General features: G+C 37.4%; 1 protein-coding gene across 3 annotated transcripts in view; it reads left to right on the top strand.

Annotated features, from left to right (window-relative positions):
• RAP1A (RAP1A, member of RAS oncogene family) overlaps positions 1-12093 on the top strand; it is a 75930-nt gene extending 63837 nt beyond the window's left edge. For all 3 annotated transcript variants that reach the window (XM_078072605.1, XM_078072606.1, XM_078072604.1), the window contains 4 exons: positions 839-979; positions 2792-2935; positions 8243-8358; positions 11404-12093. In XM_078072605.1, the coding sequence (XP_077928731.1) occupies positions 839-979; positions 2792-2935; positions 8243-8329 (372 nt within the window). In that variant the 3' untranslated portion in view covers positions 8330-8358; positions 11404-12093. The remainder of the gene's footprint in view (positions 1-838; positions 980-2791; positions 2936-8242; positions 8359-11403) is intronic.
• Positions 12094-12756: the final 663 nt, after the last annotated feature.

Here is a 12756-nt window from a genome sequence, read left to right as displayed (position 1 = left end):
TGCTTCAGCCATTCCCACCCATGGTCTTACCTAGACTATCTGATTACCAATAACTGTGATACCACCTTCATCTCATTTTCAAGCATGCTACTCTCTACCTCTTGTTTTTCCATCTCACTTCCTTTTATACCTTCAACTTCACTGGAACCTGCAGTCCATTTATCCCACCATCTTTTGATTGTCCTCATATCCTAACCCTCTCTTCACATGGCTTCAAGTCCATGGCCTGTCATTCATGATCAGTCCTCTGCATGTATCCTCAACTCCCTTGGACTTTTCAGCAACCTCCAACTGAGTTGATCACGGTCTTCTGTAAAAATTTTATTCATTTGGCTTCCAGGAATCAACACTTGCTTGGTTTTCTCCCTCTCTCATTGGTTACTCCTAAGTCTCCTTTCCTGATTTGTCTTCATCTCCCCAATCCCTTAATGTTGGAGGGCCTCAGGATTCAGTACTCAGGCTTCTCTTTTCTAACAGCACTTTCTTGGAGGTCATCTTTAGTAGCATCAAAATAATTTAATTAGGATCTATATGTACAAAGGAATTATATACAGTTTTCTAAACCACACAGAAAGCATGATATTGCATGATAAGGTGGTTAAGATCTCCCTTCTAATTTTCTAATTCCTTAGTTCATTGTCATTGCTTCTAGTTGTATAAGTAGGGAGCAAGAACATCTATCTCAGAGTTTCTAGAAACTGTGTAATAGGTCTTATATTTCCTGTCATGATAGAGTGTAAGAAAAAATTGAGTAGCTTACTTGTGATTATTCAGATGTAAATTGTTCCAGTGTACATTCAAGAAATCATACTTATAATTGTACATTTTTTTATTATAGGAGCAATTTACAGCGATGAGGGATTTGTATATGAAGAATGGCCAAGGGTTTGCACTAGTATATTCTATTACAGCTCAGTCCACGTTTAATGACTTACAGGACCTGAGGGAACAGATTTTACGGGTTAAGGACACAGAAGATGTAAGTATTTTTCTATTTGTTTTAAAGATTTTATTTATTTGAGAGAGAGAGAAAAAGACAGAGCACGAGCAGAGGGGGAGAGGCAGAGGGAGAGGGAAAAGCAGACTCCCTGCAGGGAGTGGAGCTCTATCCCAGGACCCCGAGATCATGACCTGAGCTAAAGGCAGATGCTCAACTGACCGAGCCACCCAGGCACCCCTGTTCTTCTCACTATAAGACATACTGCTATCTCTCTGTGGCCAAAAAGTGTTTTTGTTTTTCTGTTAAGAGGAGTTGGAGGGTATCTACCACAAACCTAAAGGTATCTCTGTGATCAAAAAATTTTTACAACTTTCTGAATTTACCTACAGATTATATGCTAAGATAGAGGGCATGTTTGATAAAGTGCTCATTGTGCTGTGTGTTAATAAGTGCAGTAGGGAAGAAAGAGGAGTCAGAGTACTTGGGAGAAGTGGGACTCGAATTGAGCTTTGAAAGGTGGTAGTTATGTCAGAAACAGTGTTCAAAGAACATTAGTAAGAACCATAATGGTATGTTCCATTTCTAAAATTCTCTTGGTATAGTTTGTACTTAACAGTTTTTTTCCTTTGAGTTATGTTGACGATTTTAATTAACTGGGCTTTTGTATTTTTTTCAGTTTATTTTTGTTGCAGAATTCTTATTTGATGAATAACATCATTGCTGTTGTGCCTTTTTGCAAAGATGAAATGTATATTTTACGTGTTTACCTCAGTTTTGAACTACAGAGAGTTCCTTTTCGGTTGTATAAATTGGGATATAAAATTTCATTTGTACCTTTCTTTCTGTTTTTGCGTGTTCTCTCTCATTATTAATGGGAACATATGCATCTGCTCAAGACCTTAACTTTGGGTAATACTGTAGGCGGAAGGGATTTCTACCATATGACTCATGATCAGCGTAACCTAATGAATAGTTCTCTTGCTTCCCATGAGTAATTTATCTAAGAGACTTCTGTTTTCATAGGCAATTATATACAAATCACCGAATTCTGGTGATGTTAATCTCTTTATCTCATGTCATAACTAAAAAAGATGGACTTGTAGATGTCTAGTATGTTTCATCTAACTTGTGATAATTGCTTATTTTAGATACAAGATCCACCATGTCCCTTAAATCCTTTCTTGTGTGTAGTGTGCATCACCTCACAAATGACTGTGTTCTGTGGACACCTTTTATCTAAGGGTGTTATATAGTTTGTTAGCAACTTGTTTTATTGCAAGTAGGGGCAGCCTTTCTGGTATGGGGAAAAAAGGGAAGGCATGGTTGCTTTGTGGCTCTATTTTGTGGGTTATTGTTAAGCTGTTATTCCTTCTTAACATCTCACCTAAACTGGTCTTCAGATCTAATGTCAAACATAGAAGTAGAACCTGTTACTGTGTTGGTCTTGCCAACTACTTTTGGAATTTGTTGGACCTTTGAGATGAAGCACTTAAACCACAGTTAGGCCCAGTGAGTACATTCTTCTCTGCATTGCAGAAGATTCCTTTTCCTTCAGATTTTTGTACTTGGAATTCAGCTATTATTAGTAGTCCACATGAGAATTATGCGATTATATCCTTAAAAGAATTTAGCAAATGAACGTAGTAGGATCTCTTCCATATTTTTTCTGTCTCTTCCCCCTCCGTCTACCTTCTTTCCCCCAATGTGCATACATAGAATTTTTTTAAGCGCTTGGTGAAGCTTATAGTCCTAACTAATACATTTCAATTGGTGACAGGTAGTTGCTTACTTAAAAAAGGCTAAGGAACAAGTTATGCTAGTGCTCATATTACGTTTTTTTCCTTCCCACAGGTTCCAATGATTTTGGTTGGCAATAAATGTGACCTGGAAGATGAGCGAGTAGTTGGCAAAGAACAGGGTCAGAATTTAGCAAGACAGTGGTGTAACTGTGCCTTTTTAGAATCTTCTGCAAAGTCAAAGATCAACGTTAATGAGGTAACCTACAGCTGCTAGGCAGCACAAACAAGTGCCTTTTTAGTTACCTTTAAGTTAATAGCCAAAACCAAATTTTTTGAAGAAAAAATTTTCTTCTAAGTGATCTTGATTCTAGCAGTGTACAGAGAACACTAAGTAATTCCTAGAAACCATATTCCCTCACTTGAGTAAAATCACTTTGATGGCTGTGATGAAGACACTGATATTTACCTTATTGGCAAAGAGAAAGTTTAAGTTAAACAATGTGTTTCAAGTCCTGCTAAGCTTCTGAATGATATGCCAGAAGGTGGTGTGTGCATATGGTCCTGTCACCCTTGCATTGTAACAGTTACCTATGCGCATGTGTGTAAAGAGGTTGTAAAGTCAAGTAGGAAAATACAAAAATCAAAGTAGTTATTGAGCTTGTGAACTTATGTTATACAGAAAGATAATACCTCATGGATACCACAGAATTTGGTGTTTTGAGTCGTGCCTGCCTTTGGTTTCTGACTCAAAGGGAGGAATCTGTGAGCATGGGCATGCAACTGGAATTCACCCGCTCTTTGAGGCCTGGTGCAGCAGGTGCCCAAGGCTTTTTTTGTCTGTGACTTAAGCCTTCCACTATCCTGAGAACGTAGCTGTGACAGGAAATGCTTAATAAGCATGCCCACTGCCTGGGTGTCAATCCAATACCCTCCTGGATCCCTGAAAGATCCATGCACTTCCACCTGCCGCCACCAACCGACCAAAACCTCAAGAGGTTCTCTTTGCTTTTGTTTGTTTTAACATATTTAACATAAGCTTTTTTAAAAAAACTAACCAGCCAACCAGAGTAGGCTTCTTTCCTTTCCCCGTGATGCAGAAGTCTTCACTTGCCAGTTTGCTTGTCATTTGTGGTATCACAGGTCATCGGTCAATTTAGCTCACTTATAACATAGGTGAGACTTATGAGTGCCTTAGGTTATCAGCATCCTGTGTTTTTGTTTGCTGTTTCTCTCTGGCCTTTGGGTCTGTAGGTCACTTTTCCTTGATTTAATATTATGGTTATAGGCTCTTGTTTGACTTTTAAAATGACTAAGTTACTTTAAACATCTGACAGGCAAAAAAATTAAGCTTGCTACAGATCCTCTGTTTTCAAATAACCAAGAATGTTAAAGTTTACTTTTTTAGGTAAACCAATTTTTATAAGTACATAAAAAAATTCATAAATTTCATTATTCAGCAAATATTTATTGCATGCTTACGTGTCTAGCAGTGTCTGGCACTTTATTCAGCAAATATTTATTGTGTGCCTATGTGTCTGGCAGTGTGTCAGGCACTGGGGTAATCCCAGTGATCCAGACAGACACTATTCCTGCTCTAGAGAAGTTTGCATCCTAGTGGGGAACAAGTCCTACTGAAATCTTCAACAGTCATTTCTTTTTCACTGCCAAGTAAATGAAAGGAAGTATGACATGCTTTTAGCTTCAACTTTCTCTGTTGTGTAATTACAGTTTTATAGATGTTATTTTAAAAATTTTACTAATCATAAAATTTTAAGTTTGTTTGTTTTTTAAGATTTTATTTATTTGAGGGGCACCTGGGTGGCTCAGTCGTTCGGCGTCTGCCTTCGGCTCAGGTCATGATCCCAGGGTCCTGGGATTGAGCCCCTCATCGGGCTCCCTGCTCCACGGGAAGCCTGCTTCTCCCTCTCCCACCTCCCCTGCTTGTGTTCCCTCTCTCGCTGTCTCTCTCTCTGTCAAATAAATAAATAAAATCTTTAAAAAAAAAAAAAGATTTTATTTATTTGAGAGAGAGAGAGAGTGTGTACAAGGTGGGGGGACAGCAGGAGAAGGAGAAGCAGACTCCCCTCTGAGCAGGGAGCCTGATATGGGGCTCCATCCCAGGACCCCAGGATCATGACCTGAGCTGAAGGCAGATGCTCAACCAACTGAGCCACCCAGGCACCCCTAAAATTTTAAGGTTTAGTACAGTCTTTTCTCAAAAAAAAAAAAAAAAACAGAGCTAAAAAGCATGGTGGGGGTGGTGCTCGTGCATCCTCGCATGCTTGCTGTCTTGTAAATAAATAAATCTTGGGGGAAAAAAGCATTAGGATTGATGCATGAGCTTGGTTAGGGAAACAGTAGTACAGGGTCACCATCTGCAGGATGATTGGCCTTAGGGATCTGGTTCCTTGCTGTCCCTGTTCTCACCCTCACTGGTACCCCCCTGCCAGGTTCATAGGACTTGGCTCTGCTGGGGCTGGGTTGGGCCAGGGTCCAGTGAGTACCATGGACTGGAGGTGTTCCTTACTTTTAAAAAGCATTACATGTTTGTGACAACTCACCTGCTACTTGCTAAGCTTCCTGGGTTATAGTTTCCAGTGCCCCAGGGCTCCATTTTCACAGCAGTCTTATTAAACCTTGATGTGAGGGTTTATTAAAAACGGAGAACAGTAAAACAAAATGGAATACATTAGCTATTTAAGGATCTTTACTCTTTTGAGGGACATACAAACTTTATGCTAGAGTATAATATTTGAGTTTCTTTTAATGTTTCTCTATTTATAGCTTGATAATCCAGTTACAGAGTTCCTTGGATAGTTCATAGTTCCTCAGACAGCTAATGCTTTGTAAATATACGTGTGATTTTTGTTGGGACTCAAATTTCAGATCACACAGGGACGTACTGCTTGGCTAAATAGCCCTCTAATTCCCTGATACCTGTAGCAGAATATATATATTAAACTCTTATCCACACCATTTTTACTGTGTTCTGAAAGTAGGACTGACAGTACCAGAATCACATCAGTCTTAATCAAGAATTAATTGTTCTTTGCTGAGGCTGGAATAATAATTGGAATCAAGACATCCCAGTTGAGTAATGGCAGAGGGATTGAGAAACTGTTCTGTCTTCCCTTTAGATTTTTCTATAGTTCAGAGAGATGAGGAAGAACCTAGGCTGAGGCCTCTGAGCGTATCTAACCAAATACTTACTATAGTTTGAACTTGCCTTCATCACTGAACCAGCTGCTGCGGTGAGGTGGGCAGCGTTTGCCAAAGAAGTCATTGAGGATATCACTACAAAACCAGTTAGTGTAGTACCAGAAACCCAAAACTGGCTGGCGTGAAGAAATATGTGGTTTTGATTCTTGGACTATTAGTTTATCCTTTTAATTTTTCATCTTCTAGCTTACGCATTAAGGCTAGGGAACAAAAGAGAACTTGTTCGTGGCTTATGCATATTAAGTTCTTGAGAGAGTTTCAGAGCTGTGAAACTGCTGTTTTGTTCATAAATCCAGTGTTTTCAACTTTCTTAGAAATAAGATAATAGAGAAGTTAAATGGAAGAAGATGGCAGTGGGGAGGATGGAGCAGAAAGAAAAGAATATAAATGAATCACTTAAAGCTTTGGGATAAAGCTTTTCTTTTTAATAATTTAGCCTTGTAATCTTAGGACCATTTTAAAAAATAAATAGAAGTTGTTTTATCTGGGCACCATCTTAAAGAAATGATTTTAAAAATATTTTACTTTTTAACACTTACTGAAAATATGTAAGAACAGTAAGAATTTTTTCACTCTTCATCCAGATTCACTAGTTAATATTTTGTCAGTGTTTAAGTATCACACTCCTTTACTCCTAAATATGTTAGTGTATGTACCCTTAGATCAAAGACATTTTCTTACACAACCACAATTATTAAAATCAAGAAAATTGTTATTTACACAGTCCCTGTTTAGTGCATATTCAGATTTTGTTGTTTGTCCCTATAATGCCCCTAAAAGCTAGGACCTTTTGATACACTTCTACAAAGCACTATTTATTACAGATGAGTAATAGTAAAGAGATTCTGCGATATTTGCTTCTCAGGTCATTAGTAAGTAAGTATTCGCATTTCATAGCAAAGAACCAAATTCAGCTGATCTGTTGTTTAATTGTTCTAATACCTGGACATACTTAGCACTATGAAACATATAAACATATCAGTATTAAAATAATCTTCTTCTGTGAAATAAGTACTATTGTATTTTTGTCTCTGATGCCTTGCATTTTTCATCCAAAACAAATCCAGAAGATGTAGTAACAGAGATTATTACTTAAAATTGGGGTCACACACTTTTTCAGTTTAGCCAAAATTAATATCACCAAAAGCAGCAAACAAAAATCATTTGCTTTTACATGTGGTATCTTGAGGGGAACACGGTTGTCCTATTCCAGCCAAAAATATATAACATGAATCTACTCATGAGGAAACATCAGACAAACCCAAACTGAGGGAAATTCTATAAAGTTACTAGCCATCCATTTTCAGAAATGACAATGTCATGAAAGACAAAGACTGAAGAACCGTTCCAGATTTTAAAAGATTAAAGTGACAGAAAATTAAATGCAGTATGTGATCCTAGATGGATCCTTTGGTGGGGGTGGAGCAGGAATTCTATATAGGACATTACTGGGATAACTGATAAAATTGGGATCTGCGCTGTAGATGATACAAAGTAACGTATTGGTGCTTAAATGTACTCAATGTGTAACTGTAACATGGGTATGGAAGAATATCCTTGTTCTTAGGAGATACACACTCAACCATTAAGGGGCCTGTTGTATGCAGACTACTCTCAGATGGTTTAGAAAATAAGAGTGTATTTAGAGAGAAATGATAAAGTACACATGGCAAAATGTTACTAATTGGTGAGTCTGGGTAAAGAATGTACACAAACAAGTGCTTGGTATTCTTGTAACTTTTCTGTAAGTTTGAAGTTTTTATTTTTATTTATTTTCATTTAAAGATTTATTTAAGAGGGAGAAAGCAAGTTCGCACGAGAGCAGGGGAGGGGCGGAAGGAGAGGGAGACAGGCAGACTCCCCATTGAGTGGGGAGCCAGTCATGGGGCTTGATCCCAGGGCCCTGAGATCATGACCTGAGCCGAAATCAAGAGTCGGACACTTAACCAACTGAGCCACCCAGGCACCCAAGTTTGAAGTTTTTAAAAATAAAATAAATGTGAAGATTCAAGTTGAGCATTAACTATTCCCTTAATAATTATGTTTTGAAGCATAGACGAGTCCATGATGAATATAACTTCACTACCTTGTTTTTCACTATGAACTTTTTTTCTTAAGTTTATATTGAATGTCTAAGAGCAGGTTATTTCCCTCACAGTAAATTGGTAAGTCCTGCTTTACCCTGACTGAAAGCCACCTGGGGCTTCTGAGAAACCTGCTGTTAGAATAAAGCAGCAAAATACAGATCCAAGAGCAGAATAACATTTAACAGAACCAAGATGGTTTTGTGGAGCAATATCTCAAGTGTTTGTTGAATAAGACTTTTTTTCTTGTTTTTATTTAGATATTTTATGACCTGGTCAGACAGATAAATAGAAAAACACCAGTGGAAAAGAAGAAGCCTAAAAAGAAATCATGCCTTCTGCTTTAGACCCACAGTGAGCAGCAGCTCTGAGCCAGGTAAGGTCCGGAAAGCAGAACAAACGCCTTGCTCACGCTCTTATTTTGGGCTTTCCCCACCCCTAGCCACTTCCCGTTCCACCTGTTAGGGTTATTTCCAGGTTTCTATGTCTTGTAAATGTGATACATGGCTTGTAGATGTGCTCATCTGTTGATAATTTGTCTCTCTCCCCATGAGATGAGATTCTAAGCTGTCCGAGGGCAAGGACCATAGATGTTTTGTTCACCACCGTGTCCCCAGTGCCAGCTACAGAACGGGTATTCCAGAAATAGTGGTTGAATAGGTAGAATTCCTTCCAGGGTCACTCCTGAGTTCCTGCCAAATTAAAGCCGAACGTGGGTCATCTGAAACAAAATGCTTAAGTGCACATTTGATGTGTTATTTCAAAGTGAACACACCTCTGTGTATCAATAATAGTCATTCCTCCCTCAGGGTAATCCCTGCCCTGATTCCTAACACCGTAATTGGTTTTGCCTCTCTTTGAACTTAACATTAACAAAAACAGGTATTCTGTCTGGCGACTTTTACTCAAAAATATGTTTTCGAGAATTGCTCTAGAAGGGTACTACTGCAATAGCATATGGCAGCGGTAGTTCATTTGCATTGCCTGGCTGTACTAGCAGTAGACTTACATATTTTGCTACTGATGGACATTTGGGTTCTTTTCAAGAACTAATATGGATAATTCTCTGCATTCTTGCATGAGTCTTTATGCACATGTGCATCATTTCTACTTGGTATGTACCTAGGAACGAGATGGCCAGACTATACACTATATATATGGATAGCATTAGTAGATACTGCTAAAAAGTTTTTCAAGGTAATTGTACCAGTTTACACACCTGCTAGCAGTTGATGAGTTCCATGTCCTCGCCAAAGATGGTACCGTCAGTCTTTTTAACTGAAGCCATTCTGCTGGGTATCTGGTGCTATGTTTTGGTAGTCATTTCCTCTCGGATCTAGGTTGACTTCTTTGAAATGTTTTGTCTATAGGCTTCTAAGTAGTAGTTGACTTTAAGTACCACTTAAGTTTTCGTTAAAGTGAACCTATTGGAGAGAAATTAGTGGCAGCATTGAAGCTGCCTATCAAGTGAGAAACCAGGCCCTGTGGGACCATTTGTTTCTTTTTATCTAATTGTGTATATGAAATCCCTTGAACAATTTCTACTTATCTTCACAAACACTATAAACTATGCCATAAAAGAATATTTTCATGAAGTTATTTTATGAGGTAATTTGGTGCTGGTTATGTGCATATTACTAATCTTGGTTCGGTCAGAGGAAAGGCTACTGTTGCCAATTGAGAGTTGCTTACACTAAGTCTTGTAAGTCTCTTGGGTCCATCGAGCAGATTACCTCTTCCAGAGCACCAAATTAACTAATATGTGCTTCCTGAGAGACTTGGATGAATCTCTCTCTTCAGGGAAACAACTCAATAATTGTACTCCCTTTAATTTAATTTTCTTGGTACCCCCCTTTTAAATGAAGGTCAAGGAAAATGGGTAGAAAGGAGGAAACAGCATGGGGTTGCCTCTGGTTGGATTTAAGAAAGACAGCTTCTGGTCAGATGTTTGCTTTAGGCTTTAAGTGAAATCTTGATTCAGTAACTATAAATCATTAGCTCCGTGAAGGTGATTATTTTAAACTTTGCTGGTGTGTTTGTTTAGGTAAGGAAAACAGGACTCCAGTTCCTGTTCTGAACTGTATCATTTAACTCTCCTAGTTAAGTCAGCTGTAGTTGACTGTCTCGTTGGTGCCATTACCTTAGCTGAGCCTAGTTTAATTTCCAGTTCTCTAGAAAATGTTTGGCTTATGTTTAAAGGAAGAGGTGCCATCTTCTGGCCTGTTATGAAAATTCATTCATATACACCCTGCAGTGTATTGTGTTTTACCTGAGAGGAGAGAAATCTTGGCCTACATCTAGAAGTAAGACTTTCATCCTGGGTGTATAAATTCTTAGGCTCTGATATGTAAGTCAGCCTAACAATATATTTAATAAGTCACCTGAGATCTCTGTGGATGTTTGGAAATACCAAATAACGGGTCAATTAGCAGTCAGAATACTTGGCAAAGCAAAGAAATCACAGAGTGATTATAGACTGGAAGTGCCATGTTGATCTCACTTGAAAAGTACCCAGATAAGGGGTAGATTTAAGTAGCTATATATGTTTTTAGTAAGAGTACATGAACCTTGAGGGCAGTGTATCTGACCCTACCCTTTAAGTAAGATTGTATTGAAACATGCTAATCTCTTTCTTGTGTGTCCCACTTCTAAAGACTAGAAGAGAAATTCATCTTCAGGAAATTGTTCCTTTAACCTAATTCTTTTCTGCTGAGCAATACAACTAACGTGGATTCTTCTGCCCTTGCATATGGGGGTCACCTCTTTCTGTGTCATCTCTTCTGGTCCTAACCTGTATTAGAAGTGGTAATCCTAGGGGCGCCTGCATGGCTCAGTTGGTTAAGCGTCTGACTCTTGGTTTCGGCTCAGGTCATGATCTCAGGGTCATGAGATCGAGCCCCCCGACGAGCCCTGTATCAGGCACTGTGCTCAGCTCGGAGTCTGCCTAACAGATTCTCTCTCTCTCCCCTCCCCCTCCCCCCACTCGTGCACTCTCTCCCTCTCTCTCAAATAAATAAATAAAATCTTTAAAAAAGTGGTAATCCTAATATCCTATAGTCCTGAAATAGTTGGATAAAGAAATTTTATGCACAGGTATCATTTCCTTTTTGGAAAAATAAGATGATAATGGGATAGAAATAATTACTGTTTTCCTTTTTACAGACAGGACTGTCAGATTGTGAAACTAATAAAACTGTTTTTTAAACATTTTCAAAAGGAGTTTAAAATAGCCCTGTTACTGTAGCTGTTTAGTATAATTTAGTTGTCTAGTAACACTCAGCCAATATCTGTTTCTTTCTATATGATTGAATATCTCCTTGTTCACTACCATCTTCTGACATCAAGAGATTAACCATATATGTGTGTGTGTATATATATTTTATATATATATATAAATATAAATATATATTCAATGTTCTAGATTACAGGAATGAAGAACTGTTGCCTAATTGGGAAGTGCCAGCATTCCAGACTTCAAAAATTAAATCTGAAGAGGCTTCTCCTGTTTTATATATTATGTGAAGAATTTAAATCTTATATTGGTTTGCACAAATTCCCTGGAGAAAAAAAAAAAATTGCTCTGTGTATATCTCTTGGAAAATAAGACAATAGTATTTCTCCTTTGCAATAGCAGTTATAACAGATGTGAAAATAAATATACTTGACTCTAATATGATTATACAAAAGAGCATGGATGCATTTCAAATGTTAGATATTGCTACTATAATCAGATGATTTCATATTGACCTTTTTATCATGATTCCTCCCTGTCAAGAACTAAAAGTTGAACCATTATACTTTATATCTGTAATGATATAGATTATGAAATTTCCCCTCAAACTCATTGCAGCAGATAACTTTTTGAGTCATTGACTTCATTTTATATTTAAAAATTATGAAATATCATTCTGTCATTATATTCTAATTAAAATTGTGCATAATGCTTTGGAAAAATGGGTCTTTTATAGGAAAAAAACTGGGATAACTGATTTCTATGGCTTTCAAAGCTAAAATATATAATATACTAAACCAACTCTAATATTGCTTCTTGTGTTTTACTGTCAGATTAAATTACAGCTTTTTTGGATGATTAAATTTTAGTACATTTTCATTTGGTTTGTGTGTTTTTGTTATTGTTTATAGATTTAAGACTTTTATTTTATAATGGCCACATTGTTTTAAAATGCAACAGTAGCTCCTTTCTGCCTGTACCTACAGAACACTTGGCTTTAAACCCCTAAGTCATTGGTAATTTCTCTAAGAACAGACCTCACACTTTCTGTTCTAGATGTATTTATTCCTACTATACAGCAAACTACATCGGACTACATAGATTAGTTTTGTATATTCTCTCTTGATCTTAAAGATTGTATCTTATTGAATAAAATATCCCACTGTGTATTATTTTTATATGTAAAAATAAGTTTAATACTGTATCAGGGGTTAACTTTACTATTTCAGATCTTCCATAGCTTGTAATTTCATCAAGGGAATCCTTTTGTCATTGTTAATATGTTGGGTATAAGCCCACCAATGAAATGTTATGTAAAAATTTTCAAATTTGCTTTATAATAGATTGAAGAATTTGAGAGAAGTGGGGAAAAGTGAAAACGCATATGGAGAATGTGTCAGTTGCTTTTGCTTCGACTGTATATGAAGTAGTGTAGTAGTCATAGTATGGAAAAGATCGCCAAGTTAAAATTTTAGCTGGCTATATAGTGGTGCTTTTCTTTTCCTTCCCAGTTGTTTCTGTTTTTACAAAGATGACACTTAA

This window comes from Halichoerus grypus, chromosome 5 (assembly GCF_964656455.1).
Source record: "Halichoerus grypus chromosome 5, mHalGry1.hap1.1, whole genome shotgun sequence".
Classification (NCBI taxonomy): Eukaryota; Metazoa; Chordata; class Mammalia; order Carnivora; family Phocidae; genus Halichoerus; species Halichoerus grypus.
This window is presented reverse-complemented; position numbering and strand designations above follow the sequence as displayed.